The following is a 15,416-nucleotide window of genomic DNA, read 5'->3' on the forward strand; positions in this document are numbered from 1 at the left end:
AACTTCAAAGGAGCAGAGATTTTTGCAAGAGGAACGAGGGGAACCATCAGGAAGTTCAAAATCAACTCTACCAACACTGCTATCATTTTCATGGACATCCTTCAATGGCTGAACGCAGCACACCGAACAAAAGCACTGGAAGTCTTTCACTTCGGAATGCTTTACCACACATCGCTCTTGCCAGCAGGAGGTGCTGTCAGTACTGGAAAGACTGGAAAACCCACCTCCAAGTAGTCCCTGGAGGCCAGGAAAGTTATGTCTCAGCCTGAGCACGGAGGACTCCTAGGGCTCTTGTTAGATATTGCAAGGAGCTAACCCTCCTCCCACACAGCTGCATTTGACAGTAGAGAGATTTTTAAGTGTATGTAAATGTTAAAAAAAAGAAAGAAAAAAGCCAAATTCGTAAATTTCTTTAAAGAAATACTGCATTATGAGAAGGTTTTAGTTATCGTGCATTTTCCTCAAAAAAGGGGTCTAAAAGTACAGCTACTGTCATGTAGGATTTGATGACATGTTTTCCCCTGGGTTTTAAAAGGATTCCTCATAACTTCAGGCTTTGAGAGTTGATTGGTAACGCTATACATAAAATTTTTCTTTCTGAATCAACTTTTGTAAGACGCACGGCAAGTGCTGGAGATCACAGAGTAGGAGTTGGAATTATAGCAGCAGTAGCAATATTATTTATTATCATTATCATCAACATTTGAGTGTTTACTGTGCACCAGAAACATAACTGGTTTAAACAGTATACATAAATTTACTCATTTGTTCCTTTTATAATCTTATGAGGTAGTATAGGGACCAGGCCCACGGGCAGATGATCTTGCTGGCAATCTAGGTCTCCCTGCATCTTGAGTCGCTGCGTGCATGAGAGCGGGCCTGCAGGACCTGCCAGCTGAGCTCTCCTGCGGGATGCTCTTTGCTTTGCTGGACCCGTATAACCTGGCTTCTTCTCCACCTGAGTGTGGAGCCACCAGAGACTCTCCTGGGTCAGTCTCAGTAAATCCACGTCCTAACTTAGCCACCTGGTGTGTTCCTTGGGCTTGCGGCTTCTCAGGCACAAACCTTAGAACAACTCAGATTCAATCCAAACAAGTAGGTACTATCATCAGCCCCATTGGACAGATAAATAGGATTCAGAGAGATGAGGTCATTTGTCCAAGGCTACACAGCTTAGTAGAGGTGGTCGTGGTTGTGGAATCAACCTGAATTTGATCTTTTCCCTAACCAGAGTAGTTCAGGTTAGGCAGTAGTAGAAAACACTTCTGAATCTCAGGAATTTAGACACTCCCTGTTCTATGTAGTTTGGCAGAGGCCTGGGCTTATTGGAGTAACTCAGGGAGCCCAGAATGACAGTTTCATTTTCACACGTGCTTTCCTCATCATGAGCACTGATTACCATGCAGACAAGAGTATGCTACAGTGTCCTGCAACTGAAATGCAATGAGTGTGCTTGAAAATGATGCATGTCACGTCTCACGGGCCAAAACAAATCACATGTCACTCCCAACTTCGAGAGGGAAATGCACTCCCGCCATGAACCTACAAGAGGCAACCCAGATGGTATTGGGTTGGTATTGATGATTATAACAAACACTCTTCGGCAGGTCACACCTCTTTTAGACTCAGTTTCCCTACCCACAAAAATGAGCAAAACCATTTTGTAAGGATCCCTTGTTGTAAGGATCAAATAGGGATGTTAGTTACCACTATGAGGCAGAGTAGTTCATGTGATCAAAAATTTCCATGAGCTGAAAATCGTGGTCCCACCACAGGTGGCTCTGTAGCCCTCCATACAGAGGGCTGTCTTGGGAATGGCCTTTGTCCAACCTTTTCCCATGTGAACCTTTTGTCACCCTCATACCTGCGGTTGTGGAGGCTGTAGTTTTCATTTCAATCAACGACATGCCATAGGTGTAGTCCCAGTGTTGGCTCGAAAGTTCAGTCTGGAGCCAGCAGCTGTTCAGTTCATGTTGAAAACTTGTGACTACTTAGGCTTGCGTGTGTGAGGCTCATGGTCAGAGCTCCTTCCTCCAGGTTCTCAGAGCCCTCGGGTCACCTGGACTGTTAACTAGGCTCCTCTCAGTGTCCCTCCACACTCTCCCCAGGGTGTCTTCTATGAGTCAGGGATCAGCTAAATCACTCCCTTGTCAACCAAGGAATGACAACCGAGGGTAGGTGTCATGCGGGGAGTCTGGTCCCGCTCCCCACACAAGAACGCAGGACATGGTGTGGACAAAAAGGACACCCACGGAGCCATAGGTAGGGGAGTCACACCACTGTAGTCTCGCTGGCAGCTGGACCAGGAAGCAGGACTCGCAGGATCCACAACCCGCTGTCCACTTCTCTGCCCCGTAGCATAGCCATGACTAAGATCCACGACTAACGGCTAACCGATTGGTGGCCATCTGATTACAGCCGATGGCCGTCCACTACCCGAGCCAGCACCCCTCCACGTGAGGCCGAGCCCGCAAACTGCTCTCGGGGGCTCTGTCCCCACAGTAGGGCAAGAGAAAATACCCTTTAAAAGATCACTTCCCGAACTTGCACGCACACTATGCCAGGGCACTTTGCTGGCGGCTTTGCGGTGGGTGGTTTTGCGGGGTCGCCCGTCCTTCCTCGCTCCTGAGACGAGGTTGTGCGCCTCACCCACGTGTCACGGCAGGTGCGAAAACCGGGACCCCGCAGCACTCTAGAAACATTCGCTGTATGAAAACGCTTCTGACTCTTCCTCATGTTCGCTAGTACAGGCCGACTTCCTCACAGCGTCCAGCGCTCACCCAACGCCGGAATTAGGCTGGCGCTCCCGGCCCTGAGGCTCCTGAGGCGGAAACCAGGCCGGGTGGGGGCGGGGAGGGGAGGGCGCCGCCCGGAGGAGGCGGAGAAGCGCAGGGCAGTGACGAGCACGGAGAGCACGCGTCGCGGGACGGGCCCCACGGCAGGTAACAGGGCAGGCGCTCGCCGCCAGGCGAGGGTCTGCGGGGCTCTCAGGTCAACGTCCGGAGGGAAGAAATAGCAGGACTTGGACCCGGCGATGAGGAAGGCGTCAAACAGGCGGTGGTGCGTCAAACACCGCAGCCAAGAGCGCCAACCACTGAAAGGGTGGAAGAAGTACATCAGGCTCCCAAAAGTTGCTCTTATTCAGGGGCGCTCCGGGCCGTCCCACACAAGGATTAGCAGGAGGCGGACTTCCCACGTCCCGGGCTAAGAGCGCCGAGGAACCCCGCCTCGCTGCGTCACGTGGCCAGAAGCGCTCTTGGCACGTGACCTACCTTGAGCTTGGCCAATCAGCCTCTGCAGGGGCGGGGACGCGACGGCCGAGGGGCGGGAGCATCAGTTGAGGACGCCTGTTCTCGCGAGACGTGCGGCCATCCCTCCTCAACCGCCCACGACCAGGAGCGGAGGTCTCGCGAGGTTTGGGCGCTGCGGCGGTAGGAGGAGGACGGCGAAGGACGGAGCTGAGCCCCAGCTGCCTCCCTCGCTCACTCCCTCGCGCGCTCGCCCGCCCCCTCCCTCCCTCCCCTCCCTTCCCGGCCCCGGCCCCGGCCCATTCGCTAGTGGCTCTTCTGCCGGGAGGATGTCGGGCTCGTCGCTGCCCAGCGGCCTGGCCCTTTCGCTGTTGCTGGTTTCTGGCTCCCTCCTCCCAGGGCCAGGCGCCGCTCAGAACGGTAAGCGGGGCGCCGGGGGCGGGCTGGGCGGGGGTGAGGGCCGCCGGCGGCCGTCCGGGGCCTGAGGCGGAGCCGAGCCAGGGCCGGGGGCCGCGGAGCCGAGGGGAGAGAGGCCGGCGGGAGTTGGGAGCGCGGCTGTGAGAGCCCGAGGCGCCGGTGCGAGAGGCGGGGGCGCCCGCCGCGGGCCTGCGCTGCGCTGCCGGCGTGGAGGTGCCGCCTCGTGGGCTGTCGCTGCGAGTCGGGCAGGGACCCCGGGAGGCGGCCGCCAGGAGCCGGGGTGGCGGAGGCGGCCGAGGAGGGAGCGCAGCTTGTGCAGAGGCGGCGGGAGGCCGACCGGCGTCTGCGATCGAGGCGCCCCGAGCGGTGTCGCCAGGACCGGGGAGCCGGCCGGGGGCGGGGGCCTGCGGGGGGCGGCCGTGCCGAGGCGCGTGCAGTGCCGGGCATCCTGGGGCGCTGGCGGGGAGGGCGCGCGGCGGCTTCTAAATAAGGAGCGGAGACGGGCGCGGAGGGCGGGAGGGAAGGCTGGCGGCGAGCTGAGGGAGCACCTCCTGCGGGGAGGGGGTCAGCGGGAGGGGCAGCCGCTGGGGGCGCGCCGTGGGGTCGGGCCTGCAGAGAGCGAGGGGGGCGACGTGGCTGGCCCAGATCTGAAAGTTTCAAGACGGGACGTGTTGTTTCTGAGGAACGTAAAAGCCCCTGAGCTGCGTGCGGTGCACAGTGGAAACGAGAACATTGCGTTTTGAACGAAAGCTCTTGAGAGAAGGTGGCGAAAGGGTGGGAAGTCACGGTGACGGGCTGTGATGCGGAGGAGAAAGATCGGACTGTTGCAGGCTTGCGTTACGATTGAGCTGCTGACTTGGTCTTTCAGGCGCGAGACTACAAGTAGGAACCGGTTTCTGCTCTTGTGGGAGCCGCCGTTAAGAGGTGTAAACAGTACTGGAGAGGGAACTGTGTATCATTTGGGCCAATCCTTCAGCGTGTCTGTTGTTAGCTAGAACAATTTAAAATTACTCTTGTTGGAATTGCTGAAGTTTAAATGACTCAATTTAAAAAATAAAATCGGTGTTAAGCATCCTAAGGAGAATCTAGGCTCAAAATGTTGAAGATTACAGTGAAAATACATCAGTAAAGGATTGAAAAAGCATCATCGGTTTAAATGTAAGTGTTTGCTGTACCAAGTTGTTCCAGTCAGACCTTACGGATGCTTCATGGCCTTGACTTCTCCCTGCAGGGGTCAGGAAGGAAAAGTCTCTAGCATTGAATATGTGAAGTATATTGAGTATTTTTTTCTGTTTTCCTCCAAGGCATAACCCACTGTGGAAGACACGGTGTAGTTAGACTGATTTGTCTTACCAGTTTCAGTGTTTCCCAGAAAATAAGACCTAGCCGGACAATCTGCTCTAATGCGTCTTTTGGAGCAAAAATTAATATAAGACCGGGTCTTATTTTACTATAAGTAAAATATATTTTACTATATAATACCAGGTCTTATATAAGGCCGGGTATAATATAATATAATATGCTACAATACAATGTAATATAATACCGGGTCTTATATTAATTTTTGCTCCAAAAGACGCATTAGAGCTGATTGTCCGGCTAGGTCTTTTTTTCAGGGAAAAAAAGGTTTTAGTCTGTGTTAACAATGCCTTAAAAAAGCCTAATACTAATTTCAACTATTGGATTTGTGGAAATAGCATGGTTTCGTTTGGCTCCATAGGTGAGAAATTCTTGATCTTAACATATTTGATCTCTATGCTGGCGTAGCATCTTTCAATGATTGATAATATGGAGAAATTTTAGTTCCTTAGCAACCAAAGCAAGGTATTTGGATAGGCCTTCAGAGACTCATCTGGTTGTTCTCAGTGGTGTGTGTTCCAAATACAGCAACCTTTTCCCTGAAATGAGCTTGAATTCGATCACATGACATGAGTGGTGAAATGAAGTTGACCCAAATGAATGTAAATTTAATTCAAGGAAGAAATAACTGCTATTTGAGTTTGAGTCCACATAGGTAAGGATGCTTTTTTATAGCTTTCTACAGCATAAGATTTAAGCTTTCAACTGCTATTAGCCCTGTTAGCTAATAGTCTGACCTCATGTCATGGAATTTGTACTTTTTTACAGTATTTCGCTAATGGATACCATGCTCTGTATGCTGTTGAAATGTTAGAAATGTTAGATTATTCATTCAAAATGATGACTTAAAAAAAATCCCAAAACCTACATGTTTCTGGATTGGGTATGTGGTAATTTAAATTGAGTGTAGATGGATGTTTTTCAAGAGGTCTCTTTCATTCTTAAAATGAAGAATTTGGACTAGACCCTCAAGGTCTCTTCCACCTGTGACCCATTAACCATAGTGATGAAAGGCTTTCATTCAGATAGATTTTGTTTCCCATCCAAATATTTAAACTTGTAGGACCACAGTTTCAAGTAAAATTCTTACTTAAGATGTTGATTTTTGTATGTATCAAGAAAAATGTTCATTTTAAAGGAAGAAACTTGTCCTAAAATGATAAGACAGTCAAAAGCTTTAGACTAAAATTAATATTGAATAAGTGTAAACCAACCAGTATTATGTGGTAATCAAGAGCACAGACTTTGGATCCTGATAGACTTGGGTTTGAGTCCCAGCTCTCTGTCACTAAGTGGCCTTGAGTAAGGTGCTTAATTCTTCCAAGCCTCAAGTTTTATCATCTGTAAAATGCGGTTTATAATAATGTCAATCCTGTAGGGATGATGTGAGGATTAAATGAAATAATGGTCATGAAGCACTTACTAGATTTTTCTCCTGGTGTGTAGTGAGTCACAGCAGGGAGTAAATTTTTACTATATGTAACACTTGTTACTATATGTAACGTGTTACTATATGTTACTGTAGTGTAACATATGCTACATTACTACTATATGTAGCATCATAGTACTATACTGTATGTACTAAATGGTTGCTCACTATAGTGAGTGTTAGCTATTACTATTATCCTTATAAAGGAGCATTATTAAGTGCTTCTTTTTCTTTATGTTTATGTTGAATACTTCGTTAATGCTACTCACTGTCATCTTGAATAAAGCAGGCCATTTGAAGACCCGTAACAGAGAGATTTATGGTTTTGCATATGTAACTTTTTAAGAAAAGTGACCAGCAGCACTGCAGTTTCAGATTCTGGTGAGGAAGTTCGTATTTCCATTTCACTGTCTGGGAGGTTTTGTGGCTTTCTTTTTCTTTCAGTGAACTAAATATTTTTTCATAGAATCCCATTGTTGTGAATAAGAAATAGAATGTAGTGCCTGGTACACACTGGAAGTGTTGGATATATTAGCTGATGAATGAATGTGGAGTGAAGTGTAAAAGTGTAATCAGACTGAAGTAGTATGAAGTTGGGTAATTAACAGTTTAGTGGGAGAAAAACGGAGTCTAATGAATCTTTTTATTAATGAGCTAAATTTTAAGGAACCATTTTGCTTGGCTGATACTAGATAGTTGTGAACATTGTGCTTTGTGTTATAACAGTGCCAGTGTCTTCATAATCCTTTCATAATTCATGAATCTTTTTCTGTCAAGTGCTGTTTTTGCTTCAGTGGTTTGGCAATTTTCTTTCTCTGAGTACATTTTTAGGTGTGTATTTGCTATTGATAATGCATCTCCTCTTTGGGTGAACTGAAGTGAGCAGCAGAAAACAGATGTTATCTATGGCAGCTATGCACAAATGACATGCCAAATGTCAAGCAACAGATCTTACACAATTAATCCAAATAAAAATTTAAATGACCAGAAGAGTTTGCCTTGAAGTAAAGCATTTCCTAAGGAGATCATAAGCCTCCAGTTGCTTAGACAGCTGACCAGTGTCACTGCTGACATGATGGAACTACCCAGGCATGAGAAATTGGTTAGGAGTCTGGGGTAAAAAGGCCATGTTTCTACATCAGGACCTGTTGCTTTTCAAGGTTACTGCATCCGGATTAGAAAGAGAGGCATTTGGGTTTTTGTGTGGCCAGACATAATAGAGTATAACCTGTTAATATACCAAAGTTTAAAACAACAAAAGGAAATAAAAGCTCTTACATATAAATGTACTCCATAGTCCAAACATTTGCCATGAATTAGTATTGAAGTTCATTACAGGTCTGACTTTATGTAAGTTATACAAATCCTCATGAGAAATTAGACTATTTTGTCTTGAAGGAATCCTTTTGTTTTTCTCATTAAAACAATTTTGATGTGAAACATTTTCTGTTGATATTGATAAAAGGCAAAATGTTATTGTATTGTCCTTATTTTCATTTTTTTAATAAAAATTATTTGACTGGGCCTGTAAAGATGATCAGATCTGATTAGAAAAGTGTTTTGTCAATTTGGACATTGCTTTTCATTTATTTAGTTTGAGATACTTTTTCAAAGTAAGATGTTTCATATGTAAAATCTGAGTCTTTGCTGGATGTATGTGAAGGTGTTTTTTATAAGAGAATTGGGAAGGAGATAAGGTGCTAATATCTATACAAATAAGCACGCCGAAAAACAGTGAATGACTGAAATATACAGGAGATGTTAAATGAAAGTTTGAATAAAATTATGCAAAGAAATTTTGGAAGAAATGAATTCTGTGAAGAATTTTCTGATGCATTCTATTTAATTTACTGTTTGTAGTGAGAACACAGTCTGGATAGGATCAGAAGTAGAGAATGAAGTCAGAGACACAGAGAGAAGAAAAGGCTATAGTTACAGTAGTGCAAGGAGAAAAGCAGGAAGCAAGAGTGAGGAATGAGTCTTCCTTTGAGGAGCATCTGGAAAAATAGAATATATCAGAAAGAGTAGACCAGAGACCTCTAAAATAAATTCACAATTGAAAATTAAAATAATAGTGCTAAATCATCTGTGAACAGCTGGCTTGGATTTTAGGGGATCTTTTAAAAACATTATTTTGCATGAATTTTAAAAAATAGCATGGATGATATGGAGTTTGATTTTAAGTACCTTAGATAAATATCTTTTAAAATTTGTGAGGTTTTTGTGGATTCCCCTCCCCCCCCAAATTCCCAAGCTTTGGGATAGCAGGCAATCTCTCCAGTAAAATTAGTTGATGGTATTACATTTTGTAGGCATAAATTTCTCCCTGAATTTAAAGTAAAATACTGTGGTGATCCTATGTAAAAACATTCCAATGGTATTGATGTCTAAATTTAAAAAATTGAATAAGGAAGTAAAATGGATCTGTTTTCCAAGAGTTTATTCAATTTAGGAAAGAGAATCAAGATTTGTACCTAATTTCAACTTACTGTGTTATCTAAAATTGAAAGTATGCCTAATTTTCTTTTTTGCTTGCTTTTGCTTGCTATTGTGTATATACAAAATATACATTTATTAATCAAACCTAAATAGCTTCAGGTTATTTTTTACTTGACTGCTCAGAACTCTGTGTGGAAATGGAGTTTACTGAATATTTAAAGAATCTCCTTAGTATCTACGTTTATTTACATAGAATAAGTTAGTGGAAGATGTAGTTAATGTTCCTTAGGAACTTGCTGGTGTTTTGTTTTGTTTCTTGTTTTTGTTGTGTTTCAAATTAAAAAACAACAGCACACAATCTAGTCTTATCTTTTCATTGAAGCAGACTGTGGTCAGCTTGCATAGAAACATCTTGTGTTAACTTCCTTGTACTAAAAAGTACCGAATGGTATTCTTTTGCATTTCTGAAAATAATTATGGAGTGTTTTTAAGACTAACCTTTTTTCCAAATGATCTTAATTTCTGGAACCTTACGGTATGCTTTAGGGTATTTTCCAGTAGTATATCAGTTGGAATATGCTTTGCTTCACTTTGTTTTATCTTGGTTTATATCATTATTACACCCAACTATTGCTTCAAATCGACTATACTGAAATATAAATGAGATGATGTGAAACCACTCTGAAAATGCCAGGGTTCTATGTATTATGTCAGGTTCTATTACTAGAAAACATTAAGATCCAAATTGTACAAATAGTTTTAATCATATCCAAATGTATACTCACATTCTAAAAGTGATTAAATATAAAATACAAGACAAAATGTTAAGCCCTTGTTTGATAGAATAACAAGGCAAAATGTTCCATATGCAGTAAGATAAAAAGTAAGAAAAAGAGGTAAGCGTGTGCTTGCATATATTATAAGTTATGCCATTGATTCTTTTCTTCCTCATAGTATCTGAAAACCACTGGACTAGATGATGTCTAAGTCCCCTTCCAATTCTAAAATAACACAAGTCTATTGCCCTTACAGCTTAGGTACTGTGTCTAATGGGTAAAGGGCTTAGTGACAATGCTTTGTTTTAATAAGTTTTTAGAAACTTTTTGGAAATACGGAAAATTGACTTTGAGGCTTGCACTGTTTTGAAATCCAACTGCCTGTAAACCTACTTCAGACAACACTTATACGTAGTTCTTGTTTCAAGGAAGGTGGAAGGATGTCTGTTATATAGATCTCATGTTAACCTTGCTGGGAAAATTGCCAGAGTGAATTAAACAATTAAGAAATGAAAATCACTGTCAGGTAGGTACATATTTTGTGTACTCTGTTGGTTAAAAAGTAGTTGACTATTGAAGAGGCAATGAAGAGACAGTGAAGCACGCTTAACTAATTGTATTTTCATGTTATCTTTTGAGGAAGTTTGTTTTCTATTATGACTTTATTTTCTCCCTTACTTAGCTTAACTAATTGTATTTTCATGTTATCTTTTGAGGAGGTTTGTTTTCTATTATGACTTTGTTTCTTCTCTCCCTTACGTATTTTTTAAAGACCTCTAAACCTGTCCATTATAGTTGAACAAATGTTTCCTGAATTAAATATGAGGAAGTTCCTCGATTGATATTCCTTATAAGCGATGTGTCAGTAACAGGTTCATTTCCTTGCTTATTTTTTTTTACAGTTTTGTTAGAATTTCAAACATGTAAAGAAGAGCGGTTAATGTAATAAACTCCCGTATAATTAAATTATCATCTAGTTATCAACCATATCCTTGCTGCTTATTAGTTTAAAAATAACCTGAAAAGTTTACATTACAAACTAAAAATTTCTAGGTGCTGAAATGTATTAGTAGAGATTAGCTAATATCAATAAAACAAATAATTTGGTTCTGATGTGATCATGTTGAAATGACTTTAAAAATATAAAAGATCTTTAGAAAAAGGCTTTCAAACTTTTGTTTGTGACTCAGAGAAATAGATTTTATTTGTGACTATATCATGCAGAAATATCTAATGTTTTGTGAAACAATACCTATCCTTAACTCTGCAGTGTATTTTAAGAAAATTGTTGTCTTTCTAAATGATTTCATAATTGGCCATGAGACTCATGTTTGAAAAATGGAGCATTTTCAGGTATTGAGTAGTTTTGTTTTTTGTTTGTTTTATTTTATTTTTTATATGCCATGTAGTCCGGAACGATCTGATGACTTTTGTAAACACAGTAAGGGTTTATCAGTAATACCAACATGTACTGTTAGTAGTCATTATTAGTAAAGAAAATATGTAGCATTATTGAATTAATATATTAGCCCTTAGTTATATACTATTGATTTTTTATTTTATTTGAACTTGGGGAAAAGGGAAGCTACAGTAACTTGAATATCATAAAGCACAAGATTTCCAGTATGTTTTGTTGTCTGTTTTTTCACATTAGAGCTTATGTTCCTGATTCCCTAGCCCTCACCCCACCCCGCCCCCCACCTGTGAGTTACTGGGTGAATGTGGGGGCTGGGAGCACTACTGTTTAGTCCGAGCTGAATGCTTACTCTGATGCTGTTGTCTGAGGCGCGTTTCTGGTGCACACAGGATGACGTGAACAACTGGCCAAGGGAATGGAGGGAGAGGGCAAGTGGAACCATCACTGAAGAAGCATTTGCCTTTCATGTTTAAGATCCTATCATTTTCTCACTTGTAGTTATTGCTTCTTGGAGAGGAAAAAAACGCAACAAGATGTCCTGTGTTGGCAACTATCTGTGAAATACTTTTTAATCCATAGATTGAAGGTACATACTAAATTTAATTAAGGCTTTTTTGATTGAAGAAGTATGTTCAATTTAATAAGTTTTTGATTATACAAGTTTAGTAGATTAGAAACCATTGTGGAGCAACTAGAAAAAATAGCATGGCATCTCCAGCATTGAAATTACATTTGTTAATGCCGAATCTCAAATCATTCCCCAAGGAAGATGAAATAAATGGCCTTAACGCACACCAGAACTATAAAAAGGTTTCAAATAACTTGCAGTGAACTGTCATTGAATTACCCCTCAGCAAATAATAGTGACCACACATCAAAATTATGGTGCTATTAACAGTGTAATTGTTTTCTTCCTAGGATTGAACTCCAAATAATTATGAAAACTTTCCAACCACATTTAGAAAAAGACGCAGATAATTCTACCTTGATGGTAGCATTAGACTTAGAAGAAAAGCCTGAGGAGCTAAATTAGGAAAAGGGAGCATTAAGGGGGATGTGATTATCTATTAGTACCTTCAAGGTATCAGTGTAAATGAAGTAAGGGAATTAGGTAGTCTCCAAAGAAGGATGGGCTGTATCAAAGAGCAATGGCCTAGAGCACAGGGAAGAAAAGCATAGGTTCAGTATTAAGCTGATTTTAATGAAACTAGCAGAAGAGTAGAGTTATTTGCACTCACACTTTGTCAGAGCCATTGTAAGTAGGGCAGAGAGCTGGTTGAGGGGAACCTCATAAATCAAACAGGAGAATCTCTTATATCTGGTACTGTGGTTATCTGCTGGTTGTATGTTCCAAGACCCCCAGGAGATTCCTGAAACTGCGGATAGCACTGAACTCTACATATACTGTGTTTTCCCTATACGTACGTACCTATGATGAAGTTTAATTTATGAATTAGGCAATTTCATGGATAGAAGATTCGTTCTTATTGTAGACCTTAGCAACCTGAGCATACGATTATTTTCTATTAAGTTGCAAACTTTCACCTTTTCACTTAAAGGAAGTACTTTAAGGCTTCTCTGGTGTATTCGAATTGCCAGCATCACTCCTCTTGCACTTTGGGGGCATTGTTATGTAAAACAAGGGTCACTTGAACACAAGTACTGCGATACCAGAACAGCTCATCTGATAACCTAGCCCACTACTAAGTGACTGACTGATGGGTTGCTTGTACACCATGGATATGCTGGACAAATGGATGGTTCACGTCCTGGGAACGATGGAGCCGGATGGCGTGAGATTTCATCACTACGCAGAAGAGCATGCAATTTAAAACTTAATAAATTGTTTATTTGTGGAATTTTCCATTTAATATTTTCAGATTGCAGTTGACCATGGGTAACTGAAACCATGTAAAGTGAAACCATGGATGAGGGGTTTACTGCTGTACTTGTTTAGGAGGGAGGCTCATTAGGAGAAAAAAACCTGTATAGAAATGAATATGAAATGAAATGGACTTTCCAGAAGTTTTGAAGGATCAGAAATTAGTTTGTTTCTAACTCCAAAGTTCTATGATTATGAATTCAAGAAAAAAGTAGATTAACTTTGGAATTCATTAAAATGAGTTTTAATTCTGCTTGTAATACTTCAAACAGGATTCTGTTTATTATAACTTTCATAAGCAACATTTTAGTTTATTACCACAAACCTACACTGTCAATTATTTCTACTCTGTGTTTAACACAGACGCATAAGCTTCATGAAAGTTCATTCACTAGACTGGAATAGAACCTACGAAAAGCTTAACCTTTGACTCTTAGAAATTAGGCTTTTCCTTTTATATCGTAAATGTCAGGTATAAGAAAGGCTTATTATCAGGAAAAGCACACTTCCAGACTCTCAAGACTTTATCAGTCAAAATTCTGCTGTGCTGGAAGCCCCAGCTTGTTCTATGAGTGGGAGCTGGTGCTGTAATACTTGGGTAGAGATGGGAGCTCACTTGAATTAGTTCAGAGACTGCAGGGTAGCCACGTAAAATGCAGGACACCCAGTTGTGTTTGAATTTCAGATAAACAACAAAGCATTTTTATTTGTAAATATGGCAACCCTAGGATGTCTTTTTTGCTATTTTGGCCACCTCTTCAGAACTTAAACGACAGAGAGTCTTGTAATTTGGTGAGTTTTTGTGTATTAAAATCTTTTAAAAGTAGATTTAATATGAGCAAAATCCTGTTACATTAAATTTTGCATGAGAAAATATAGAATAGTATTGTTTTATTCTGGTGACGTCAGTTTTCTGTATGTTTTCAATTGTACTACCCTATATTTGACAGTAAGTTTTTCATTCCCTGAAAATTAGAGTTGTTTTCAGGAAGGATATGAGCAGAGTGATTTAGATGGTTTTTTTGGTTTGTTTGTTTAGCAATTTCCCTTTTCTCTCCTTACCTAAAATCTTTTAAAATTTAGGGCACTATTGGCTGAGAGTAAAAGGTTTTTCTGAGGCTGTTAGTTCAAAGATGGTCCTTTTTCAGAGTTTTGCTCATTCCTGGCTTAGAAGACGAGAAAGTGTGAATGGTGGTGATGTGACTAGCCACACCCGTTTCCTCTTCGTGGGTTCAGAATGATTTTCATTTGCTGAATTATAACTACCCGATTTAGAGAGTCAGAGAAAGTGGATGTTAGCTCTGCAGACTACATATGTGATTTCTTTACAGCCTAATTTCACTACTAAGAAAACCATGGTCTCATGAGCTTTATTATAAGGCCTTTTAACCAGGGATATGTCGAACTGTTTATCAGTTAATTCAGTATAAGAGACATACCTTCTGTCCTTTTCGTGTGAACTAGGATGAGGTGGCTATAAGAATAACAAGAGTTGAATATTGTAATAGGTTCCAGGATGAATGACAATAAGTAACGTAAAGCATAATCAAAACTATACTTATACATATTTGTTTGAAATATATTCAAGGCAATTTTAAGAAATGTTAAAAATGACTCAGTTTTTATGAAACAAGAAAATTAGTATAGTTTAAATTTGATGCCTAAACTCAGTTGCTGAGAATATTACAGGATAAGTAAATTGGTATGCTCTGTCACAATTGTAAATGTAAAATGTAAATAAAAAACTATGTTAAAAAACTAATTGTGTGGGGTAGTGTAGTTGAGTAGAAAGCACTCGATTTGGCAATAGCCCAAATCATATTTCCATTTTAGTTTCTATGGTTTCTATTTTTTAAATTAGTGTAACAATCCATAAGGTTTTTATGCAATTAAATGGTAATGTATGGAAAAGTACTTTTTAAACTGCTGTGTTGTAAAGTGGCATGTGTGTATGGCTTTGAGTTGTAGGGCCTGGTACTTGCAACTTGTTTACCTTTAACAGGTTAACTGCAGCTCTGGTAGCTCATAGGAGAAAGGAAAATAAAGTACTAAAGAGAAGGGCCAGATTATTTCAAAGCTGATTTTGATGAATGATGACTGTGTAAAATGTGCATTTTAGGTAGTTGTTAGCAGACGAGCCTTTTCACTGAGTCAGCCCCTCTGTTAGGGAAGGTCAGCACTGACTTTCTGTCATCTTTGAAGTGTGCCTCCCAGGACTGCTGTCATCCCAAGTGACATCGAATTACGGGAACTCCCTATTACTCCTCACTACTCCTCACCCGGTGGCCTCCCTCCCCCGGGAGGTGACAGAAAGTAAAGTCACGTGTCTGTCTTTGTGTCCTCTGCTCAGAACGCATTTTTGTGATTTCCTGTAACTATTCTGAAGTGACATTCACTACACGTTACTAAGAAAAATATAAATAATGCCCTAAACGTAATGTAAAGGAGG

At 41.2% G+C, this 15,416-nt stretch overlaps 1 protein-coding gene across 4 annotated transcripts in view; it reads left to right on the forward strand.

Annotated features, from left to right (window-relative positions):
- The first annotated feature begins 665 nt into the window (after positions 1–665).
- The window catches only part of NPTN (neuroplastin), a 64,469-nt gene continuing 49,718 nt past the window's right edge, over positions 666–15,416 (forward strand). For all 4 annotated transcript variants that reach the window (XM_081050321.1, XM_081050322.1, XM_081050324.1 and 1 more), the window contains exon 1: positions 666–3,668. In XM_081050321.1, coding sequence (XP_080906447.1) covers positions 3,578–3,668 — 91 coding nt within the window. In that variant the 5' untranslated portion in view covers positions 666–3,577. The remainder of the gene's footprint in view (positions 3,669–15,416) is intronic.

Source organism: Rhinolophus hipposideros (genome assembly GCF_964194185.1).
Source record: "Rhinolophus hipposideros genome assembly, chromosome: 5".
Taxonomy (NCBI): domain Eukaryota; kingdom Metazoa; phylum Chordata; class Mammalia; order Chiroptera; family Rhinolophidae; genus Rhinolophus; species Rhinolophus hipposideros.